Below are 13,189 nucleotides of genomic sequence, written 5' to 3'. Positions count from 1 at the left end.
ATGTTCAGTTTGATAGAAAATTTGCTTTTAGTGAGACGGGTGGGCGCCATGTTGCTTATACAACCTACCAATAGGAAAACGACTAGCAGGTCATGTGACGACGTGGTTTCCGTTTATGGACGCCATCTTGCTGCTTTGATAGCGTTTTTCTCGACTTCAACAGCTGTCTTCGCCCTCTTTGTTACGTTGCTGTTATTCAAAATCTCTGATCTGTTGTGGCTTATTTAGCTGTCTCACTCGTAAGTGACTAAGCATCGCGAGATTGAGTCTTGCCCATTGAAGGATTGTCTGTGTGTTTGTCTCACTCATATAACTATGCACTACATTTAATCAAGTAGAACCAAGCAGCCTCGGCCAAATCACCGGACACACAATCGCTTTCAGGTACATACAGTTCTGGAACTCTACCACTGTTGGAATTTGACCTCCTGTTCTTTAGGTCAGTGATCCCCGTGGGTGTCGTGTTGGAGGCAAGAGATGACAACAAACTCGTCAGTTATATGGTTTACTCTCAGACCAGTCAGATTACACGGCGCTCCGGGCTCATAAGTCTTCCCCTAGCACCTGCAGAGACGTAGGCTTTACTTTACATGTCAGAACAAATGAGTACAGCTAACTGTCCCTGCCCGGCTTTTATTATGCTAAGAAATGTCGGTAGATCTGTGGCGCATCACAGGTGGCCCCCCTCCTGTCCTCGGCCAACATCTTCTCACCAACGCAGGGCGGGTGGGGTGGAGCCAGCCGTTATCGACAGGCCGCGACTGCCGACGTCATGTTCTCCCGTTATCTGTAGTTAGTCTAAATTGTGGATGTGTAGGAGAGCTCCGGAACTGTATGTGCCTGAAAGCGATTATGTGTCCTGTGATTTGCCCAAGGCTGCTTGGTTCTACTTGATTAAATGTAGTGCATAGTTATATGAGTGAGACACAAAAATAGGAGACAAACACACATGAGACACAAAAAATAGAAGACAAACACACAGACAATCCTTCACCACACATCCACAATTTTGACTAACTACAGATAACGGGAGTACATGACATATGCAGCCGCGGCCTGTCGATAACGGCTGGCTCCACCCAGCCCGCCCTGCGTTGGAGAGAGGACGTCTGCTGAGGAGAGGAGGGGGGCCACCTGTGATGCGCCAGAGATCTACCGACATTTCTTAGCATAATAAAAGCCAGGCAGGGACAGTTAGCTGCACTCATTTGTTCTGTTAGTGAACAAATGATTCGGTGTTAGTGGAAAGACTTATGAGCCCGGAGCTCCATGTAATCTGACTGGTCTGAGAGTAAACCATATAACTGAGTTCGTTGTCATCTCTTCCCTCCAACACGACACCCACAGGAATCACTGACCTAAAGAACAGGAGGTCAAATTCCAACACCAAGATGGCTGAATAAACAAACCAAGTACAAATACAGCATTCATTCATTCATTCATTTTCTACCGCTTACCCTGACGAGGGTCTGGAGGCGTGCTGGAGCCTATCCCAGCTGTCTTGGGGCGAGAGGCGGGGTCCACCCTGGACTGGTGGCCAGCCAATCACAGGGCACATATAGACAAACAACCATTCACACTCACATTCATACCTATGGACAATTTAGAGTGGCCAATGAAGCTAGCATGTTTTTGGGATGGGGGAGGAAAAACCCATGCATGCACGGGGAGAACATGCAAACTCCACACAGAGATGGATGAGGGTGGAATTGAACCCGGGTGTCCTAGCTGTGAGGCCTGCCTGCTAACCACTCAACCGCCGTGTCTGAGTACACATGAACATGTGCAGAGAGCTCCAGGAGAACATCTCAAGGATGTTCGTGTTCTTCCTGCAGACGTCCAGCAGCTGATGGGTCATCAAGAACAAAACCGCCCTCAGCCACCGGTGAGGAGCTCCACTTTGAAGTGCGAGGACCTCCAGCCGCCCCACATTAAAGAGGAAGAGGAGGAACTTTGGACCACTCGGGGGAGAGTGTCTTCTCAGGTCGGAGGTGGCTGATATTGCCAAGGTGCCACTGACTGGTGTCTCTGTGAAGACTGAAGACCACAAAGACAAACCACGCAAGTCCTCACAGCTTCATCTTCATCACAGTCAGAGTGAGGAAAACGGCGGGGCGGAGCCTCCAAGCAGCAGCGACTCACCATAGCACATGACCACAGAAGCTGGTGGAGACCACCATGGAGGATCCCAAGCAAACTAGCTCTTAGCTCCGCTATCTGATAGTCACAACGTAACGTCCCACTCTCCTGGGGATGAAGGAGCTCTGAGCAGCCATCCAGACTGTGAAGGAGATACGAGGACTCGAGGCTGGCAACAACCACTAATAATAGGAAGGCGGGTAAAAAAAGGTCTGACCTGCTCGGTTTGTACTAAAAGCTTTTCTTATCAGAGCCTTATAATGCAACACATGAGAACACACACGGGAGAAAAACCTTTTAGTTGCTCAGTGTGTGACAATACATTTACTCCATGATGCGACACATGGCAACTCACACGGGAGAAAAACCTTTTAATTGTTCAGTTTGTGTGAAAAGATTCTCCCAAAATTCATAGACTGACACACAACAACGCACACTGGAGAGAAACCTTACAGTTGTTCAGTATGTGGCGATAAGTTTTCTGTAAGGTCCTATTTGACAAGGTACATGACGACCCACGGAGAGAAACCTTTTAGTTGCTCTGTTTGTGATAAACATTTCTTTCGAAGGTCATACTTGGTATTACATGAGAACGCACACAGGAGAAAAACGTTTTAGTTGCTCAGTGTGCGACCAAGCTAGATGATTTAAGAAGACACAGAGACAGAGAGGACGGCTCGGGCTCGGCCTCAGCTCAGAAGAAGATCAGCTATGACGTGTGAAATTCAAGCAACGGTCGAGACAAACATTATTCAGCCACAAAAACCTGGGATGCTCTTCAAAGAGAAACAAAATGACACTGAATTGGCAATGTTTTATGGCCATCGTCCTGCTGCATTGTGACAAATATGTCACCGTCTAATCAACGGAAGAGATGTACTCGGCATACAATCTCCAACTGCTCTGAGTACACTCTCCGTTGCCTCCCTTTTTATTTTCGTGGGGTGTTCCCTAAGTTACAAAGTTCACAATGCAGCCCTAAAGGACAGGGAAGTGGCTGTTGCAATGTGATGTGATCAAGCTTACACAAGCAAAACAGTTCATTGCATTTAGATGTATGATAAGGTAAAGTAAGGTAAGGTAAGGTAATATATGGTAAGAAAACAATTGGTGGACTTTGTCGTGCCTCTGTGGTCAGATGTTTTCTGTTTCCTCTTCACAATCTTGAGTGTCTTGAAGTCTTTTATTCCACATGCACACTCAGCCGAAGGTCAGCAGAATACAGGGCACATCGTCGTCTCCAAGGATGCCCCGTCGGAGCATCAAAGACGGCAGGTTGTCCTGTTTGGTGGATCTATTTCAGTCAGAGCTGCTCAACTTTATGCTGTGCTCCTCCAACAGCGCACAGTACATAGAATACAAAGTACACACAATACAAGATCAGTACAGTCATTCCACAACCTGTTAGAATAAAATGTAAATTCAATTATTATAGTGTTAAGTTATCACCCTTATATCCGTTTGCTTAGACAATAGACAATAGTCTTGAGTGTCAAAGGCAGGAACATTCTGTGACCCTGACCAGCAACTCCCAACACCACTAATCTTGCAGGTGCCTGGGAATGCCAGCAGCAACCTTGAAGAAGTTTCATCATGCAAAACGTGCCAAGATAAGAACACATGCACAAAAAGTAATTATTCTCACATACACACACACACACACATAGACAACAAGTACAGCTTGTGCAACTGCTTGCGTCCCCCTCCCCTTAGAGTTGCACAACCATGTATTAGGGACCTCCTAAAGAAATAAAAAGAGAGGAGCATGAATGGCATACTCAGAGTGGAGTGGCATGTCACTGGGTATGTTGTTTCACTCTCCTCGCTGCGAGAAACTTTGAATTTTGTTGTCTGTCTCTTCTGTAATTAAGTGTTTTTACAAGTGTCACAGGAGTTTGAACCTGACACAAGCATATTGATCAACCAGTACAGACATCGACAAGGAAAGGAAATAAGTAAGAAGCTAATGAGTCAGTGAATGTTGAATGTTGGTGTCAGCACCAATGAACAAAAGAGTAAAAGGAGCAGAAACAGCTCACACCGCTCAGAGAAGCCGTGAACAGTACACCTCAACCATCAGACACATGCCACTGCGGTGCATTTACTGACCGCTGAACACAATGGGACAAGGCAATGCCCGGAGCTTAACATTATCAATTACACTCAATCACATTTTACATTCTAGATGTGTTTGACAGTTTACCTGCTTTTAGGTCCTTTTGACTTATTGACCTCACTGTATAACAGGGGTCGGGAACCTTTTTGGCTAAGAGAGCCATGAAGGCCAGATATTTTAAAATGTGTATCTGTGAGAGCCATATACATTTTTTTAAACATTGAATGCAATAAAATGTGTGCATTTTTATGTAAGACCAACAGTTTTAGATATAATGGGCTCTAATTACGTAGACCAGGCACACTACCCCACGCCAAGGGGGTGTGGCCAGCACACTTTTGTGAGCAGCGCAGTGTCCAATAATAAATCAAATACTTGCTGCCATTAATGCAACTTCTGCTGCTGCATGGTTTTGCACCGTACTCAGTATATTTCATTCTTTTGGCCATCTTTGCCAGAAGGCTTGGTTCTGCAGCTTTAGCTAGGTGACTATTTGACTAAAGGAGGAAAGTTTACATTTACATCTTAATGACCGAGGTACACTACCGCATTACCCAGTAATAATCGAGTTTTGGTGTTTGACCTGGAAAATATCATCAGGAAAGATAGATATGGTCGGCCGTATTGCAGTAGAAAATAGATGGACGGATTAAAATGCATAAGAAAGTTGTTGATTTTTTATATTTTTAACAGTGATTTCTGTGATGTTTACTTTAAAATGTTAGCAAACATACATTTTTATTGTGGTAATTGCTTGAGAGCCAGATACAGTCATCAAAAGAGCCCTACCTGGCTCCGAGCCATAGGTTCCCTACCTCTGCTGTATAACCTTCTTTTTAGAATGAGGGATTACTTTTTGTCTCGTTTACTTTAGAAATTTTCAGATGGAGCAAATAAGTTCTTTCGGTTTTCCCAACATCAACAGGATTCTTCATTTAAGAAGTGCTAAAGGACAACTTTATCAACGCAGTACTGTCAATGACTACAGTGCCTGAGACGCTAATATCGCATTAGCAATTAGCATTGGCGTTTTACATGGCAAACACCTCCAAATATGGCAACTAATTCCACATTGAAATGTGCGTTCCACTTGAAAACATGCATAATCCACATCTTAGCAAGAGCCAGAACACAGCTAGCTACTTCCCGACTACGGCAACATCCTGAGGTGGGCCGAAAGGCGGCTTTTGTGTAAATGGGTGAGAGTCAGCCTTCCTTCATCAGGTCTCCTACCTTGGTTGATCCACATGGAAGACACGCTGTCCTGGAGTGATGACTTTGATGAGCTGTAGAGCTGCCTTCTACTGGAGTGGATCCCAGACGATCAGAAGAGCCATCTGCCGCCCTCCCCCCACATGCAGCGTGAACGTGACAGGATGATGGGACCATCTTGCTTCAACCTCACTGATGCCTGAACAGCTCGCAGTCTGCTGCCTTGTTGATGATACACTGGAGGGAGTAGGACAAAGTACTACTCCTGGTAGTACTGCATATAAACTAAGATGCGATACATGGATGACATGGTTTCAGAGGTCATTCATGGGTACTCGGAAATAAAGCACGGCGCGGTGAAGATGTGGTTGCCAAGGGTTACGGTGTGGTTGGCACATTAAAAGACTGTGTGGCCAACACGCTAACCACTGGTCCACCGTGCCACCCTGTTTCAGATGCTATCGTTCTAAATCAACCACTCTAAATGTATGACCTTGCTTCCTCAGTAACTACTCTACTCATCACTTCATTCTTAATTCCTCAATACTGAATCAGCAGTTCATCAATAGTTCCTCAGTAGTAACTACTCAATACTTCATCCTTAGTCCTCAGTAACTACTCTACTCATCACTTCATCCTTAGTTCCTCAGTCACTACTCAATACTTAATCATTAGTCCTCAGTAACTACTCATTACTTAATCATTAGTTCCCCAGTAGTAACTACTCAATACTTCATCCTTAGTCCTCAGTAACTACTCATTACTTCATCCATAGTTCCTCAGTAATTACTCTATGTACTGTATGTTTAGTACTACTCAATGTATGTTCATGTATGACATTGCAAAGTGAGACCCAAAGCGCTGTAAAAAGTGTTGTATCTATGTCAGGGGTGCTCATTAAGTCGATCGCAATCTACCGGTCGATCGCGGCGTGACATTAAAAAAATATCATCCCAGCATCAATGCCGTCACTTGATTGATATACAGGGCAGCCATTCAGAGGACAACTGAATGTTGCCCTTCGGGCGACCAATCAAATCAAACAACGTCTCTAAGTGCAGCAGAACTTACGATGTCAGCCTATCATCCATCCCCGTTACTTGATTGACATACAGGACAACTAGTCAGATGACAACTGAATTTTGACCTTTAGGTCACCGCTCATGCGTAAACAACGATGCAAAGTGCTAAGCTAGTCGGCGAATTGCGAGATTTTAAGCCCTCGCTAAAGTTTATGGTCACTAAAATGAGTGAAGGAGCTGGACCAAGTAAAAAGGCAAAAAACATATCACTTCCATTCGGATATGGAATATTATACGGATTTTATGATACGGATATTATCCATGACTCAAACATTTGGAAGTGTGCTTGAGGCTGGCTATCAGCAGCTACTGTCCGGACTATGCATCCCTGGCTGGTTCAATTCAGTGCAAGTCATCAAAGTAAACTCAGGTAATTACAAAAAAAATTAATAGTTAATTATGTGTGTTTTGCAATATTGGCTCATTTGGTTATGTAAGGTACATCAACATACATTGTACGTACAAATAATCCTCAATACATTTGAAAATAAATAGATGTTTTGCATTTTTGTAGTGGGTAGATCATTTTGACTCGGTCATTTTAAAAATAGCTTGCATGCTGAAAAAGTGTGAGCACCCCTGATCTATGTGCTCCCGTAATGCGGGGCGTGTAAATAAGCCTTGGTGGCTTCAGTAACAAGCTAGCTAAGCTAGCCAAGCTAGCTGGCTGAGGTTATGTCTGTGGTGGGGATACTGAACTCGTCGTTTGCAATGACTGCCAAGCGTATGGTTACATGAGGCATAACCGAGATGCTTCCTCCAATACGTCCAGTTCCCAGCCATCAATGGGGCCATCAATGGAGCGTATCCAACCCTTTGTATCCCGGAAGAGTCACCAGTCTCATGGAGTTCCTGGAGCCAGTCGCCCATGTTTTCCATTTTCTACAATGTTAACAAGCTAATTGCTGATGCTAAATCCATTAGCTTCACGACACATAGAAAAGGACGTTCCACCACAGGAGATACTGTAGCTCATCTTAAAATGATCAATGTCCGTATCCCTTCATATCACAACATTTGTCTTAGCCTGTTATGTTCTGTTAGCATGTCATGTTAAAGGACATTTGTTTTAGCATGTTATGTTCTGTTAGCATGTCATGTTAAAGGACATTTGTTTTAGCATGTTATGTTCTGTTAGCATGTCATGTTAAAGGATATTTGTCTCAGCATGTTATGTTCTGTTAGCATGCCATGTTAAGGAACATTTGTATTACCATATTATGTTTTGTTAGCATGTCATGTTAAGGAACATTTCTTTTAGCATGTTATGAACTGTTAGCATGTCATGTTTTAGCATGTTGTGTTCTGTTAGCATGTCATGTTAAAGGACATTTGTCTTAGCATGTTACATTTTGTTAGCATGTGACTTTGTGTTAGCATGTAAGTGGTAAAGTCAGGAGTAAGGAGTAAATTGGAGAAGAAATGGGGTAGACAAGGTTAGCTTGTTCGCTAACAAGGAGCAGCAAGGCAACCATCTGTAGCCCTGCCAAGCTTGTGTTTTATGTGCATTGGCAGCCGTGGAGGGGAGACATCAAGTAGTCAACAAAAGCGTCTTTTTCCATCATGTTAATTGGAAGACAGGATAGAAGGTGGATCAGGTGTTGATGTGGAGAGGACGACAGATGAGGATAGGAGGACCAGCGTAACGGCGGCACCTCATCAAGGTCTTCCTGAAGGTTCCATCCAGTCCATGACCACATGTACAGTATACTTTCACATGCTGATATCAGCACACATCACTAACCATAGGACAACTCCACACTCTCTGGATAACGTCTGCAATGTGGTATCGCACACCCATTATATCCTCACTGGTATCATAGAGTGATGATACGGTGCTGGTATAGTACGGTGATGCTTGATATCATCTATGACAGCTGGTAATACGGTGGTGACTGCTATCGTATATGATGCCTACCGATACGATGATGGCTGCTATTGTAAATGATGCTGGGTGATACGGTGACGGCTGCTATCATATATTGCTATCATATATGATGCTGGGTGATATGGTGACGGCTATCATATATGATGCCGGGTGATACGGTGACGGCTGCTATCGTATATGATACCGGGTGATACGGTGACGGCTGCTATCATGTATGATACCGGGTGATACGGTGACTGCTATCGTATATGATGCCGGGTATTACGGTGACTGCTATCGTATATGATGCCGGGTGATACGGTGACGGCTGCTATCGTATATGATGAGTGATACAGTGACGGCTATCGTAGAAGATGCTGGGTGATACGATGACGGCTATCGTAGAAGATGCTGGGTGATACGATGACGGCTATCGTAAATGATGCCGGGTGATACGTGACGGCTGCCATTGTATATGATGCCGTGTGATACAGAGGTGATATTGTGTGATATTGGGTGAGTGAGAGTTTGAGCAGCCAATGAAGAAGAGGAAGAGTGTGTAGTTATTGTGTGTTGTGTATGCGCATGTGTACAGCCAAGGTTTGCTTATATGAATAAATTTTGCCACAAAGTGAGCATCTAAAAGGTTTTTCTCCAGTGTGCGTTCTCATGTGTGACGCCATGTTTACCTTTTGAGTGAATCTTTTTCCGCAAACGGAACAGCTGAATGGTTTTTCTCCGGTGTGTGTCAGCATGTGTCGAGTCAGATGACCCGAATTAGAGAAGCTTTTATCACAAACGGAGCAGGTCACACGTCGTTTACCCGCCTTCTTTTGGCGCTCTTTGTGGTCAGCGGGAGTCCTCCTGTCACCTTCATCGCCTGAATCGCTGCTGAGACCTTCATCGTGCTCGCTGTCTGACAGCGGCGCCAACAGCTTATCTGCTTCTTCTTCACCTTCGGTCTTCAGAGAGACCACAGAGATGGGAACCTTGGTGAGATCTGCCTCCTCCGATCCGACGAGACCCTCTGCCTCTCCTTCCTGATCACTCCACAGTTCCTCCTCTTCCTCTTTGACGCGGGGGGGCCAGGGGTCCTCTTGCTTCAAGGCAGAGCTCCCCTGGACGTCTGCAGGACACATACACACTTTGGCTAAGCCGTCCAGGAGCAGGGAGATGCTTTCAGCGTGGAGGTCATGGGTGATGTCCAATAATACTGGCCTACCCATATCATCAGAATCAGAATCAGAAAAGGTTCGCCCCAATATTGGCATCAAAATGTACATTGCTCAATATGGGCATGGGTTTGACATGTAAGATGGAACTCCATAGATGACCCCAACGATCCCACCCCGACCAAGAGCCACAAAAGCAGGAGTTCCCAAGCACGGCTCGGGGACTCATTTGTCCTTGCTTCACTGCAGGAACAAAATAAAAGTTCTCCAAAAGGTTGGTGACCCCAAAGAGCTCATACTCCGCTATACTGCTTTTGTAAGCAACCTAACATAGCCTAACATAACCATAACATAACCCAACCTAGCCATAACCTAACATAGCTATAACATAAGCTAACATAACCTAACCATGACCAAACATCGCCGTAACATAAGCTAACATAACTCATTACACATAACACGAAAGCTCTACGGGACAAAACAATCAAGCTAAAAGACAATAAAAATGCCGTGAGTTCACTCTGATGTTGCCCCTGATAAACATTGAAATGATTTGAATAAAGGTTGTGACGTTCGGTCAGCTAAAGAAAATGTTTGAACATTGAAGTAGTAACCATGTAAGCATACCATCAACGTGGAACGCGACCCTCGTCTTGCTAACAGCTTCCAGTTGTCGTCGATGTCGCTCCTTCTCCTCTCTCGTCCGAGAAAGTTCCTCCTCGTATGACGCTATAGTTCTTTCAAACAGCGCCAATATTTCATCGGCCGCCGCCATCAGTCGCTCCTTCACCAACTCTTTCAACATTTTGATGATTTTGAAGTCGATTCCACTCCTTCAAGACGGCGCTTTTGTCTCGACTCGTCTCGCTAACTTACGCCCTTTCTTCTTCTTTACGGCAGCAGAAGCATGTATGACGTGACACTGCCATCTCGCGGCGACATTGCAGACTGCTCAACATGAATGGCGGGGAAGAAAGAAGCGGAAAAAGCGACTAACAGCCTATCACAATAACAGTCCTAGTTATGAAAACAAGCTGAGAATACATTACACTTTCATTTTTATAATTTTTCAAAAAGTACAAATTAATAAGAATAATAATCTTCTTTCTCTTTGGGCTTTTCCCTCCAGGGGTCGCCACAGCAACCCAATCTCCTCCATCCAAACCTGTCTTCCACACCAACTTCCTTCATGTCCTCCTTCACTACATCCATAAACCTCCTCTTTAGTCTTCCTCTGCGTCTCCTACCTGGCAGCATCCTTCTACCAATATATTGACTATCTCTCCTTTGCACATGTCCCAACCATCTCAGTCTGGCCTATAAAAGGCTCTTTATCTCCAAGGCCTCTAACATGGAATGTCCCTCTGTTGTCCCTGTTCCCACACATATACGTCTTACTGCGGCTAATCTTCCTTCATCTCCTTTCCAGGGCAAACCTCCACTCTTGTAGCATCTTCTCCACCTGTTCCCTACTCTTACTACAAACGCCAATGTCATCTGCAAACATCATAGTCCATGGGGATTCTTGTCTCAGCTCATCTGTCAGCCTGTCCATCACCATAGCAAACAAGAAGGGTCTCAGAGCTGATCCCTGATGCAGTCCCACCTTCAGCACATCTTACCCCTCTTCCAGTCCTCATACATGTCCTGCACCACTTGAACATACTTCTCTGTCACTCCAGACTTCCTCATACAATACCACAGTTCCTCTCTAGGCACCCTGTCCTAGGCTTTCTCCACATCTACAAATACCTTCTCTGTACTTCTCTATGAACATTCTTAAAGCAAATACTGCATCTGGAGTACTCTTTGTTGGCATGAAACCATACTGCTGCTCTACTACTGCTAGCTTCAACTACTCTTTCCATAACTTCATGGTATAGTTCATTAGCTTTATACCTCTGGAGTTGCCACAGCTCTGCACATCACCCTTGTTCTTCAAAATGGCCACCAACACACTTCTCCTCCATTCCTGGGGCATCTTCTCACCACCTAAGATCCTATTGTTCCGGTCAGGGACTCTACTGCTACCTCTACCTTACCATTCATCTCTCTGTACTCCTGTCTACTCTCTTCAGTCCTCTCCATGTCCCACTTCATCTTAGGTAACCTTTTTGGCTGTATACACTCCTGCACCTCCTCATTCCACCACAAAGCCTCTTTGTCTGCTTTCTTTCCAGATGACACCCCAAGTGCTCTCCTACCCGTCTCCCTGATCACATTTGCTGTAGTTGTCTAGTCATCTGGAAGCACTTCCTGACCATCCAGAGCCTGTCTCACTTCCTGCCTAAAAATCTTACAACACTCTTCTTTCAGCTTCCACCATTTGGTCCTCTTCATCTTCCTCACCATGAGGGTCTTTCTACACCCCCCATCTTATGCTGTTTGGCTACACTTTCACCTACCACTACTTTGCAGTCCCTGATCTCCTTCAGATGACAGCGTCTACACAAGATGTAGTCTACCTGGAAGAACGTATTCACTACAGCCATTTCCATCCTTTTGGCAAAGTCAACCACCATCTGTCCTTCTGTGTTCCTCTCCTGAATACCAAGCTTGTCAATCACCTCTTCATCATCTCTATTTCCTGCACCAACATGCCCATTCAAGTCAGCCTCAATGACAACTCTTTCCCTTCCAGGGATGCTCTGCATCACTTCATCAAGGTCCTTTTTCCTCCAACTCCCATCCTACTTGTGGGGCATACCCACTAACAACATTGAACATCACACCTTCTATTTCTATCTTCAGACTCGTCACCCTATCTGACACTCTTTTTACCTCCAGGACCTTCTTAACCAACTCCTCTCCTCCATTTCTCTTACAAGTTGAACCCAAAACTTCTACTATCCTAAACCTCTAGCCTTGCTACCTTTCCACCTGGTCTCCTGTACACACAGTATGTCTACCTTCCTCCTCTGCATCATGCCAACCAACTCTACCTTTTCCTGTCATAGTTCTAACATTCAAGGTCCATACTCTGTTCTAGGCGCTTGGCGCTCCTCTTCTCTCTCTTCTTACGGACACATCTTCCTCCTCGCCTTCTTTGACCGACAGTAACCCAATTTCCACCGGCACCCTGTAGATGAACAGCATAGATGGCAGTCGTTGTTAACCCAGGCCTTGACCAATCCGGTAAAGTCGTGGAAGTCGTGTTGTGATTTGCATATTTGGTTTGACAAAATGTTTACATGGGATGCTCTTCCGGACACAACCTCTGTATTTATCCAGGCTTGGGGAAAAAAATAGAGTCCTATGGGCAAGATTAAAAAATTATTACAACCATAGAGAAAATTGCTACTTTTCATAGTAAAACTATCAAAATGCTCCAGGAATAAAGTCAACATGTTCCAGGAATAAAGTCAAAATGGTCACAGGAATAAAGTCAAAATGGTCACAGGATTAAAGTCAACACGCTCCAGGAATAAAGTCAATATGTTCCAGGGAAAAAGTCAAAATGGTCACAGGAATAAAGTCAATAAATTCCAGGAATAAAGTCAATAGGTTCCAGTAACAAAGTCAATAAGTTCCAAGAATAAAGTCAGTAAGTTCCAGGGATAAAGTCAATATATTCCAGGAATAAAGTCAATAAGTTCCAAGA

General features: G+C 44.6%; 1 protein-coding gene across 1 annotated transcript; it reads right to left on the bottom strand.

Moving 5' to 3' along the window:
• Positions 1 to 1,455: 1,455 nt before the first annotated feature.
• LOC131127626 (zinc finger protein 550-like) lies at positions 1,456 to 13,087 on the bottom strand. Its single transcript, XM_058069693.1, has 3 exons — positions 10,216 to 13,087; positions 9,106 to 9,542; positions 1,456 to 5,704 (listed from the first exon to the last, which is right to left on the bottom strand). Exons 1-3 carry the CDS (start codon positions 10,391 to 10,393, stop codon positions 5,657 to 5,659), a joined length of 663 nt encoding a protein of 220 aa, XP_057925676.1. The 5' UTR covers positions 10,394 to 13,087; the 3' UTR covers positions 1,456 to 5,656.
• Between the last annotated feature and the right edge of the window lie 102 nt (positions 13,088 to 13,189).

Source organism: Doryrhamphus excisus, chromosome 4, assembly GCF_030265055.1.
Source record: "Doryrhamphus excisus isolate RoL2022-K1 chromosome 4, RoL_Dexc_1.0, whole genome shotgun sequence".
Classification (NCBI taxonomy): domain Eukaryota; kingdom Metazoa; phylum Chordata; class Actinopteri; order Syngnathiformes; family Syngnathidae; genus Doryrhamphus; species Doryrhamphus excisus.
This window is presented reverse-complemented; position numbering and strand designations above follow the sequence as displayed.